Source organism: Aquarana catesbeiana, linkage group LG01, assembly GCF_042186555.1.
Source record: "Aquarana catesbeiana isolate 2022-GZ linkage group LG01, ASM4218655v1, whole genome shotgun sequence".
NCBI lineage: Eukaryota > Metazoa > Chordata > Amphibia > Anura > Ranidae > Aquarana > Aquarana catesbeiana.
In genome coordinates this window covers 795,992,616-796,004,743 of record NC_133324.1, presented here as the reverse complement: position 1 = coordinate 796,004,743, position 12,128 = coordinate 795,992,616, and the positions used below count along the sequence as shown (strand labels likewise).

Here is a 12,128-nt window from a genome sequence, read left to right as displayed (position 1 = left end):
CCCTTGAAGGCTTATATATAGGTTTAATATCACTTTAAAGTATAACTACACAGTTAAAGTATAACTAAATTGTATGACAAGGGATTAGAACACCTATTAGGTTTTAAATGCTGTCTGTGCCCCCATTAGGGAGAGTCGCCCTCTCTATTTCTCCTGTGTACTATTTGAAAGTGAACGTAAAAGAAAATGCCAAATTTTGGGTTGTCCCAGAAAAATAATAGACGGAAAATCTTCCAATGGGGACATTAGTTCTGGTGACCTGGGGGTCCCCAAGGGATTCCCCTAATTTGCAGGCATTTCACTAAAATTTCAAGCTTTGAAGTGGAACTCTAGTCAACTGGGGATAGCGCTGGAGTGTGGAGAGGGTATGTAAAGCTTGGCAATATTTTTTTTTAATTTGTGAGACACATATTTATTATTCCCTTTGAGTAGGCTCTGCTGTATTGCAGAATTCACAAAGCTCGCCTTCCATAGAGGTACTGAGGGGAGGAGTTTCAGGAGGCAGAGACAATACAGGAATCACTGCTTACAGGAAGCAAAGAACCGTGGGATATAGTCCTTTGAAACTGAAAGGCAGGGGTCTTTAAACTACAGCCCTCCAGTTGTTCAGGAACTACAATTCCCATCATGCCAAGTCATGTCTGTGAATGTCAGAGTTTTACAATGCCTCATGGGACGTGTAGTTCCGCAACAGCTGGAGGGCCGTAGTTTGAAGATTCCTGCTGAAAGGAATGACGAGGAGAGGAGAAGCTGCAAAGCATTCGGGGAATCCAGGAAGTTATGGAAAGTGATGGCCAGCAGACAGGCAGAATTCACAACATGAAAGAGGGATTTGGTTCCAAAACAGAGTCCGCCCTCGCAAGCGAAGGATTGTTGGGAGCTATGCAGGTGGACATCCTGATGCAAATTTAACAGCATTGGCCCATACGTATCACCAACCCTCCTGAGAAATGATTTGCAATAGTTGCTGGAGTGCAGATGTTCCGTCAGATTAGGCGACCCGCCAGATATGGTAATGGAAGTGACGTTCTGTGGTGGCCATCTTGGTACCCCCCGCACTCAGCTGCAGTAAGCCTACAGTTAGAAGGTGCCAAGCGGACATCTTTTTACACCCACCGAAGTCTTGCATTTCACACTTATTTTTACCAGTAAACTGAGCTTGTATAGTGAAATACAGTATTTTGAAATCTGTCAGACTGTTTTGATGTTGAATTGTAAAAGCAGCGCTGTTCTGTCAGATTGGCAAAACCTGTGAGATCAGCAGGCTTGCTGCTGCGTTTCAAAAACAACATCAAAACAGTGTCACGGATTTCTAAATGCTCTATTTTACTATATAAGCTCAGTTTACTGGTAAAAATAAGTGTGAAATGCAAGACTTTGGTGGGTGTAAAAAGATGTCCGCTTGCCGATGTTTCGCCAGATTAGGTGACCCGTCAGAATTTGTAACAGAAGTGAGGTTTCGTCGCCGCCATATTAAATACAGTATTTGGAAATCCGTCCGAATGTTTAGATGTTACATTTTAAAAGCAGCGGTAGACCTGCTGATCTCAGGTTTGCTAATCTGACAGAACACACCTGATTTTATAATTCAACATGTAAACAGTCAGACGGATTTCTAAATCCTGTATTTATAAGCTTCATTTAGTGTTAAAAATAAGTGTGAAATGCAAAACTTTGGTGGGTGTAACAAGGTGTCCGCTTGCCCCCTTCTCAGTGTATCCTTAGGCCCCTTTCACACTGGGGCGGTTTGCAGGCGTTATTGCGCTAAAAATAGCACCTGCAAACCGGCCTAAAACTGCCGCTGCTGTTTCTCCAGTGTGAAAGCCCGAGTGTGAAAGGGGCCTTACTGTGGAGGAGTGCGGGGTGTAGCAATATGGCAGTGACGAAACGTCACTTCCGTTACAAATTCTGACAAGTCACCAAATCTGATGAAACACCGACTTCTGACTGTAGGCTTACTGCGGACGAGTGTGGGGTGTACCAAGATGGCCACCACGGAACAGTACTTCCGTTACAAAATCTGAAGGGTCACAGATTCTGACGGAAGACAGGCATGTATGTACATGGGAAGTGGCTGCAAATAGACTGCAGGGGATCAGCCGTTCTGATGCCCCAAAAAAAAAAAAAACATAATTTTTAAAGTTATTTGATTTATAAAAAAAAAAAAAAACAATTGTATGTTATACACACCATGCTTTTTATATAGTGTCTTCACGTTAAACCGCCTTGTTTCAAATGGAAACAAGCATACAATATCGGAGAAGACCTCCATCACACTATAATCAGCCATGCAGCACATCGCCACCTGCTGTCAGGAAGCAGAAAGTGCACCTCTCTCTCCGCTGTTAGAAGGCAGGAAGTGCTATAATCAGGAAGAAGGAAGCGGAAGTGAGTTGTTTGCGTTCCAATGACTCTCTCCTGGTTTGGCGCCGACTGATGAGATCGGGTAACTAGCGGGCTCTACAAAATTCAAAGTGTGGCGATTGAGAACACTGTAAGAAGCGCGGTCTGTATTGTAAAGGGTGATATTTCCGCAGGAGATAAACGAAGGGGGCAGGCTTATCATTCTCCAGTTGTTCTCTGACCTCCTTCCGCCGGTAACAGCGGTTCATTGGAAAACGCAGTGTTTCCATTACAACTGGGAGAGGAGAGCTGCCACCTCTGGTATAAGCGCTGCTGCCATCGGCGACTTGCAAACCGGGAGAGGTGAGTTGTGGTTTAGACGGCTATAAAAAAACATTGCCTGATGTATCCACGTGTGCCACTAGAGGGCGGCAGAGGACAGGGCTGTGACAGCTGAGTGTTAAAGTGGATGTAAACCCTCTCCTATACCCAGTCAAGTGAACAGCCACAGATGATAAACAGGGATGAAACAAATCTCCCTACATAAGTTTTACATGTATATCTGCTGTCCTCAGCTTGATATATTCTTTAGAAAGTGCACATCGTGTTACAGATTTTTTTTTTTTTCTTCTTTGTCCTTCCTGTTTAGCCCTTTTCCCGACTGGTGCACGCCGATGTACACCGGCAGAATGGCACGGCTGGGCAAAATGGGCGTGTACGTCCCTTTGAATTCGCCGCCGTGCCATTGCGTCCGCATGCCGGCCGGGAGCCGCTGACTCGATCGCCGCGGGGATACCCGCGATCGCCTCACGGAGAGGACGAACGGGGAGATGCTAATGTAAACAGCATCTCCCCATTTTGCCTAGTGACAGTGTCACTGATTTCTGCTCCCTGTGATCAGAGTAGTGACACAGCTAGCCCATCCACCCACCGTTGGTAACACGCCCCAGGACATAACCCCTCCGCGCCCCCTAGTGGTTAACCCCTTCACTGCCAGTGTCATTTACACGGGAATCGGTGCATTTGTATAGCACTGATTGCTGTATAAATGACAATGATCCCAAAAATGTCCGATGTGTCTGCCATAATGTCGCAGTCACCATAAAAATCGCTGATCGCCTCCATTACTAGTAAAAAAAAAAAAATTTATAATAAAAATGCCATAAAACTATCCCCTATTTTGTAAACGCTATAACTTTTGCCCAAACCACCACAATCAATAAACGCTTATTGCATTTTTTTTTTTTTTTACCAGAAATATGTAGAAGAATACGTATCGGCCTAAACTGAGGAAAAAAAATGTTTTTTTAAAATATTTTTTGGGGATATGTATTATAGCAAAAAGTAAAAAATAATGCGTTTTTTTTTTTTTCAAAATTTTCGCTATTTTTTTTGTTTATAGCGCAAAAAATAAAAACCGCAGAGGTGATCAAATACCACCAAAAGAAAGCTCTATTTGTGGGAAAAAAAGGACATCGATTTTGTTTGGGAGCCACGTCACACAACCGCACAATTGTCAGTTAAAGCGACGCAGTGCCGAATCGCAACGCACTGGTCAGGAAGGGGGTAAATTCTTCCAGGGCTAAAGTGGTTAGAGATGCGCTCGGGCGTGTTTGAAATCCCACATGCCCGATCCCTCCAGGAAGCCGACACTGCACAGCGCTAATCACAGGCAGTGAGACATTTCCCGATCTGTACAGCTGGGGACCGAGAAATGTCTCACTACCTGTGATTAGCGCTGTGCAGTGTCGGCTTCCTGGCGGGATCGGGCATGTGGGATTGCAAACACGCCCGATCCCATCTCTATTCCTGTTCAGCACTGGCATAGACTTGGCATACACTGTGTAAAAGCTGATTGGAGGAAAGGCACCCCCACCACCTCCACATAGGCAGAGGAAGGAAGGAATGTGCTGTGAATAGATCAGCTGTCTGCTAATCTATTTATAGCACCCACCTGAACACAAATTTCAGACTGGTTTTATCTCGGTTGTCAGCAGAAAGACATGGGACTCAGGGCTTTGGAGAGAGATAAGTAAACACTACATATTTATGTGCTTAGGTCAAATTTCATGAATCTGGTTTACATCCACTTTAACCACTTAAGGACCGGAAGGAGTTACCCCTAAATGACCAGAGCATTTTTTGCGATACGGCACTGCAACGCTTTAACTGACAATTGCGCAGTCGTGCGACGCTGTACCCAAACAAAATTGATGTCCTTTTTTTCCCTACAAATAGAGCTTTCTTTTGGTGGTATTTGATCACCTCTGCGGTTTTTATTTTTTTGCACTATAAACAAAAAAAGGCAGACCATTTTGGGGGAAAAAAAAAAAATTTTTTTTTTGCTAAAATAAATATCCCCAAAAAAATGTAAAAAAAACAAATTTCTTCATCGGTTTAGGTCAATATGTATTCTTCTCCATAATTTTGGTGAAAAAAAAATTACAATAAGCGTATATTGATTGTGGTTGTTTTTTGTGGGACTGCAACATTCCTGCGGACAGATCGGACACTTTTTTGGGACCAGTGACATTATTACAGTGATCAGATCTAAAAAATTAGCCACTGATCACTGTATAAATGACACTGGCAGGGAAGGGGTTAACACTAGGGGGCGATCAAGGGATTAAGTGTTCCCCAGGGAGGATTTTCTAACTGGAGAGAGTGAACTGACTGGGAGTACAGAGAGATCGCTGTACCTGATCACTAGGAACAGACGATCAGACTGTACTCTCCTGTCAGAACGGGTATCTGCTTTGTTTACAGTGGCAGATCCCCATTCTGCCTCCCTGAGGAGCGATCGTGGGTGGCCCCCAGACCCGCGAATCAGCTCCCCTGCTGTGCAGCGGGCGCGCACGCCGGCAGTGACTTGTGCACGAAACGATGTATGGGTACGTCGTTTTGTGCAGTAGGGCCGCCCTGCCAGAGTATATATACGGTTGGCGGTCCTTAACCACTTAAGGACCGAGCCTCTTTCTGAGATTTGTTGTTTACAAGTTAAAAACAGTTTTTTTTTATGTTTTTTTTTTTTTTTGCTAGAAAATTACTTAGAACCCCCAAACATTATACATTTTTTTTTCTAACACCCTAGAGAATAAAATGGCGGTCGTTGCAATACTTTCTGTCACACCGTATTTGCGCAGCGGTCTTACAAGCGCACTTTTTTTTTTTTTTTTTAAATACACTTTTTTTTGTATTAAAAAATAAGACAACAGTAAAGTTAGCCCAATTTTTTTTTTTATATTGTGAAAGATAATGTTACGCCGAGTAAATTGGTACCCAACATGTAACGCTTCAAAATTGCGCCCGCTCGTGGAACGGCGACAAACTTTTACCTTTAAAAACCTCCATAGGCGACGTTTAAAAAACTAAAAAGTTACACAGGAGGTCTAGTGCTAGAATTATTTCTCTCACTCTACCGATCACAGCAATATATCTCACATGTGTGGTTTGAGCACTGTTTTCATATGCGGGCGCTACTTTTTTTTGTCATATTTATTTTCCCTTTTTTTTTTTTTTTTTTTTTTTACATATTTATTTTTTCCTTTTTTTTTTTTTTTTTTTTTTTACACTGTTTAAAAAAGGACCCCTTAAATATGAGATCTGGGGTCAAAAAGACCTCAGATCTCATATTTTCATTAAAATGCAATAATAGCTAGCTGCTGCCATAACAACGATATGCTCCCTCAAAGTACTGACGTAAAACGACGGTGGGCGGTCAGAAGTGGTTAAGTAGTTATAGTGAATGTAAAGTTTTATTGGTTGTTATTTTTATAGAAAAAAAAAAAGTTATACTTACCGTACTTACCTGCCCTGTGCAGTGGATTTGTACAGAGCAGCCCAGATCCTCCTCTTCTCGGGTTCCTCTTCTGTGCTAATGGTCCCTCCCTCCTGTCGAGTCCCCTCACATTAAGCAGCTTGCTATGGGGGTACTCGAGCCGAGTCACAGCTCCGTGTGTCCATTCAGACACGAAAGCCGCAGCTGAGACACTCGTGGACATCGCTGGACATGGGGTTCAGGTAAGTGTTGGGGCCAAGGGGGGCTGCTGTACACAGAAGGCTTTTCATTTTAATTTTAATGTGGCTTCATCAGACCCGTGACACCACATGTAGGGACAGGCACCGCCCACTGTCAGCAGTGTATGAGCTCGCCGCTCGTCTGGATACACTGTACCTTTCGTTTTTTACTGTGTGGGTACCCTGTATGCTGCTGATGTTGAATTAAGCCTGATACATGCTTGAAATACTACACTATATGGTATCTTCATCTCTCCATTTACTATGATGCTCCCCATGGATCTGAGGTCTGATAAATGACAGTCCATTACCTAGGACCCCCTGCACAGGAGACACCACAAGCGCTGTCTGCTCTATGCTGTAACCTCAGTATAGTGAGGTAAGGGGCCATTATCTACCACTAGAGGATTGTTGCATGGAGGAGATCCTGCTGCACACTTCACATTCACCACTCTTCTGAACAAATGATTTTTAAACTCAGCTGCTATCCACACGACTTAAAGGGGTTGTAAAGTTATTTATTTTTTTTTTTTTTAAATAACGAACATGTTATACTTACCTTCACTGTGCAGCTCGTTCTGCACAGAGTGGCCCCGAACCTGCTCTTCTGGGGTCCCTCGGCGGCTGTTTCAGCTCCTCCCCGCAAGCATTTACCACCTTCATGCGAGCTCCCTCGCACGGTGGTGAGTGCTTGCGGGCGCGCTCCCGTGATACAGCCGGCGGCTATAGCCGCTTGCTGTATCACTCGGCCCCGCCCCCCGGCGCGCCGCGTCATCGGATGTGATTGACAGCAGCGCGAGCCAATGGCTGCGCTGCTTTCAATCCATCCACTGCAGCCAATCAGCGACCAGGCTGAGCTGCAATGAAGCTGACGAGGACGAGCAGCGAAGATTCGAGGCGTCAGGTAAGTAAAACGGGGGGCCTGGGGGCGGCGGTACTGTCAAAAGTTTTTTCACCTTAATCCATAGAATGCATTAAGGTGAAAACATTTTTACCTTTACAACTAGAGGTCGACCGATATGGGTTTTTCTCTGGCCGATGCCAAAGCCGATATTTAGAAATCGCGGTGGCCGATGGCTGATGTATGATGCCGATTTTTTTGGGGCCGATATATTAGGCCGATTTCTTTCTTTTTTTTTTTTTTTCCCTTCATCTCATAAAATCTAACAGTTAGACCCCTTTCACACTGAGGCGATGCGCTGGCAGGATGTTAAAAAAAAAGTCCTGCAAGCAGCATCTTTCCTCCACCACTCCTGCCCATTGAAATGAATGCGCACCGCTGCCGAAGCGCCTGCAAAGCGTTTTGGCAGCAGCGCTTCATGGGCGCATTTAACCCCTTCCTCGGCCGCTAGCTGGGTTATAAGCGCCCCGCTAGCAGCCGAATAGCGCCGCTAAAATGACGGTAAAGCGCCGCTAAAACTAACAGCGTTTTACCGTCAACGCCTGCCTGCTCCAGTGTGAAAGCAGCCTTAAGTAATAAGTGATACAGAAAATTTTTTATATTTAAACATTTATTAAACAAAACAAACCTCCAATCATTTCACTTGTATGTAGAATTTAGATTAAAAAAAAAACTATATCTTAAATATTTAATACACAAAAACAGGTCATCAAAACTTTTGGACGAAAAAAAATGGGCTAACTTTACTGCTTTTTTTTTTTTTTATTTCATTAGTGTATTTTTTTTTAATTGCGTTTGAAAGACCGCTGCGCAAATACCGTGTGACATAAAATATTGCAACAACCGCTATTTTATTCCCTAGGGTCTCTGCTAGAAAAAATATATATAATGTATGGGGGTTCTAAGTGATTTTATAGCAGAAAATACAGGATTTTTACTTGTAAGCAACAAGTGTCAGAAAAGATTTAGTCTTTAAATGGTTAAACTGAGAACTTCTCCATGGAGTTCAGTCCATTGATAAAAGAACCCGAAGAGATACAAATGTATCTTCTTATCAGACTTGGCAGGCTGCCCAGAGGAGGAGAGAAGAAAACTTCAGACAACTTGCATTGACTATTACAGAAGTCATTTGCAAGTCCCGCTGAAGGTATAATCGGCTTTTTTTATCAGCACAATCGGCCGATGCCGATTAAGTAAAAAGAGCCAAATATCGGTCGACCTCTATTTACAACCCCTTTAATTGTCTGGTATCACTAAGGAAGCATTGAAGCTGTTTTTTGTTGCACTGAGTTACCTTTATTGGATTGTATTATTTTAAGTTTGAGCACCCCCTGCTGGACACTATATTGCATGATGCACAACTATGAAGATCACTTGGGACATTCAATGTAACATTGTATCATTTGGCAATTTTTGCTTTTATGTTATTTAGTTTTTAGCCATCTATTTATTTATATGAATCATGGTTCACTGAACTATAATAATTTCCGGATATTAATTCACAGCACTTTGTACTGGCATTTAATGTCTCAGCGGCAATCACTATCTTATTGAAAAAGAATACTTTATTATTTTTCAATTTTTTACATTTTATTGTAGATTTCACCATGGTTTTATTTTTATTTAAGCTGAGAGATACATATGTATAGTTTTTTTGGTGGGCTCCACCCTTTTAAATTATTAATATTTTTTTCTATTATGCACATACTGCCTGCACGTCCACATAGTGCTATATTCCCCATGGTGGTTTAGATCACCACCCTATAGCTCAGTAAAGACAAGAGTTGATACCCAGTACACCTAGATATTATAATTTATTGTAGGATTAGCGCAGCACCATCCAAATTTGTCAGTTGTTAGTCACAACTTCTAGTTGACACAAATTCCAATTTTGTAGCAAATTTGCGTGGCAGGTCTCTAGCTAGAGCAAAGTAGCAGTGGTGAGTCTACAGCGAGAGAATTCAGCCACAGTGAGATGGGATGACTATTGCACAACATAACTGAACCATAACTTGCAGAATGTTTGCAAAAAAAGTTGATCTGGAGTCATGCAATGTGGAATTGTGTAACAAACTTGTGAAGCAATAGCTTGGCAAGTCATTTTCAAACTTGTAGCTCAATTGCTTGCTATCTGGGTTCTTGCCTAGGTGAGAATGACATGACAGTTTAATTATAAGGGACAAGTGTATTAAACCTGCTTTCACAGTCAGCCTTATAAATATCAGATTTGTCAAAATAATGTAGAATTAGTATTTTGAAAATATTATGTTTTACAGGGCCAACCACAGAAACAATATGTCTTAATTCTATAAAGCGTGAGACTGTAAAGAGAAAACATGTCAACAAAGAAGAACAAGTCAAGAAATAAGAGCTCGGCGTAAGTTCCCTCAAATCTTGGGGAATCTAATGTACAGTATATGGGATGTGTTCATCTTCCTGATTCTAGACCAGTGATGGTGAACCTTGGCACCCCAGATGTTTTGGAACTACTATTCCCATGATGCTCAACTACACTGCAGTAGTGGAGCATCACTGTTCTAGACAGCCTTGTGATTGAAGCTGTATTGTGCTCTGTAGATGTCAGAGAATTATCTGTGTGAGTTATGTACAAGACTGCATAAATCTCACCCAGAACTAGTAGTCAGCACTTTCCAACCTGCATATGATTATGTAGGTAGCCAAATGGTACTTAGTAAAGTAACTGTTAGTTTTGGACAGGCTTTATTTTACCAGTAATGCCTGGATGTGCACGTTTCAATTAGATTTTTTTAATATTTTGATCAGATCAATGCAGGTATTTTGTGGTAATTTTTTAAGGTTAAAGCAAAATTTAATTATGAGAGAAGTTGGGGGTGTTAGGTGTAGTGTGCTTGGTACAATGTAACAGATATTTCCTTTTTATGATCATTTACATTACTGGATAATCAAAGAAAACCTTAACAGAATATATTGGAAAGTAATTGATTTGCATGGGTTTTAGGTCACAGTGTCAAACGAAACAAAAACTGGTAAAAGGAATCATATCATTGGAAATGATAGCAAATGTGTTCAAACTTTTTCTTAAAATGGAATAAAAAATATTCAAATAATAAGTATGAAGCAGCAAGCAGGGGACTGGTTACACTGACAACAGGAGCATTCCTGGAAATATATATATATATACCGTATAAGTCAAATTTTTCAGCCCTTTTTTTTTGGGCTGAAAGTTTCCCTTCGACTTATACTCGAGTCCCCGCCGTCTGTCTGCATGATCAGCGTGTCATGCAGGCAGACGGCGGCCGGCGTGTGATGATAATGCTCGGAGGCTATTCCAGCTTTCAAAAGCCGCGCCTCCTGCTCTTCTGTGATGGGCTGAACAGCTGTCAGTGTACAGCCGTCACGGACATTCTCTCATCCTCGCCCGTGGTATGAGAATGAGAGAATGTCCGTGATAGGCAGTCAGCGGTCAGCCTATCACAGACGAGGAGGAGGCGCGGCTTTTGAACTGTGGAATGGCCGCCGAACAGTATCATCACACGTCCGCCATCTGAGGATGGAGATCGCCACAGGGAGGAAGGAGATCGCCACAGGAAGGCTACACAGGACACAGGTAGGCTGCACATGCACATAGGACACACATGTACAGGACACACATGTACAGGGTACACGTAGGCTGCACAGGACACAGGGAGGCATGCAGATGGGCATTATTGACTCTCTGCACTTCTCACCCTCGTCTTATACTCGGGTCAATACGTTTTTCCCATTTTTTTTTTTTTTTGTGGTAAATTAGGGGCCTTGACTTATACTCGAGTATATACAGTATATATATATATATATATATATATATATATATATATATATATATATATATATATATATATTGACTGATATGACTGTTGCTCAGCCTCAATATATTTTTTTGTATATTAACCTACTACATCTAATAAATAATAATAAAATGCAGACATTAAGGCATGTTCACATCTTGTGTTTTTTTTTTTTTTTTAAATCAGAAAAGGTTTTATTGTTTATAAGAAAAGACACACATTACAGTTATACATGAACCATATTCAGCATTTCTTTTTTTCTTCCACGTAGTGATATATAGCTATCAATTGGGTGTTATAATTTACATCTTAGAACTGTCAGCATTCGGACTATATGTCCCATCTGATTAAACCGGCAATACATTCTCTAGTATCCACACACCTTCCTCCTCCATTCTCCAATACACTCTCTCGACATCTGCCTGTCACATCTTTAAACACTTCTTAGCAACCTCATCTGTACCAATTCCATGGGACTCATTCCAGGCACATCCAACCACGGGTCCCACAATCTGTCAAATTTTCCAGGGCTGCCCCTGTGCTGGTATATATTTTTTTCCATTATAAGCGTTTTTCCCATATTTAGTATCCATGTTTTGCTACTAGGTGGCGTAGCAGACCTCCATCCCATCAGTATTACCTTCCTAGCCTGGAACAGCGCACGTGCAAATGCAACCCTCGTCACCTCCTCCGTAATTACCCCCTCCAGAACTCCCAGTATACAACACAATGGATCTAGGGGGACATTGGCCTGGAACACCTGATTTAGTGTAGCCAGGACCTCTGTCCAATACCTATGGAGTTTGGGGCAACGCCAAAGGAGGTGAATCAGGTCCCCAGACACTGCCCTGCATCGGCCACACAATGAGTCTGGAGCTCTGCCCATTCTATGTAACCTTACAGGGGTATAATGTACTCTCAATAGGATATACAGTTGGGAGACCCTCTGGGCCACGTTTAGTGAGCAGGTGTTAACCGCCTGCAGAGCTTCTTCCCACATCTCCCCCGACAAGGGGCCCACATCCGCCTCCCATTGAGCAGCCGCCTTTGTGGGGTAC

General features: G+C 42.4%; 1 protein-coding gene across 7 annotated transcripts in view; it reads left to right on the top strand.

Moving 5' to 3' along the window:
- Nucleotides 1–2,299: 2,299 nt before the first annotated feature.
- The window catches only part of CENPU (centromere protein U), a 111,584-nt gene continuing 101,755 nt past the window's right edge, over nt 2,300–12,128 (top strand). For 2 of the 7 annotated variants that reach the window (XM_073607258.1, XM_073607227.1), the window contains exons 1-2: nt 2,300–2,446; nt 9,538–9,638. In XM_073607258.1, coding sequence (XP_073463359.1) covers nt 9,598–9,638 — 41 coding nt within the window. In that variant the 5' untranslated portion in view covers nt 2,300–2,446; nt 9,538–9,597. Of the gene's footprint in view, nt 2,707–9,537; nt 9,639–12,128 lie in introns of all 7 variants that reach the window. The other 5 variants (XM_073607251.1, XM_073607218.1, XM_073607266.1 and 2 more) reach the window with 3 other exon arrangements.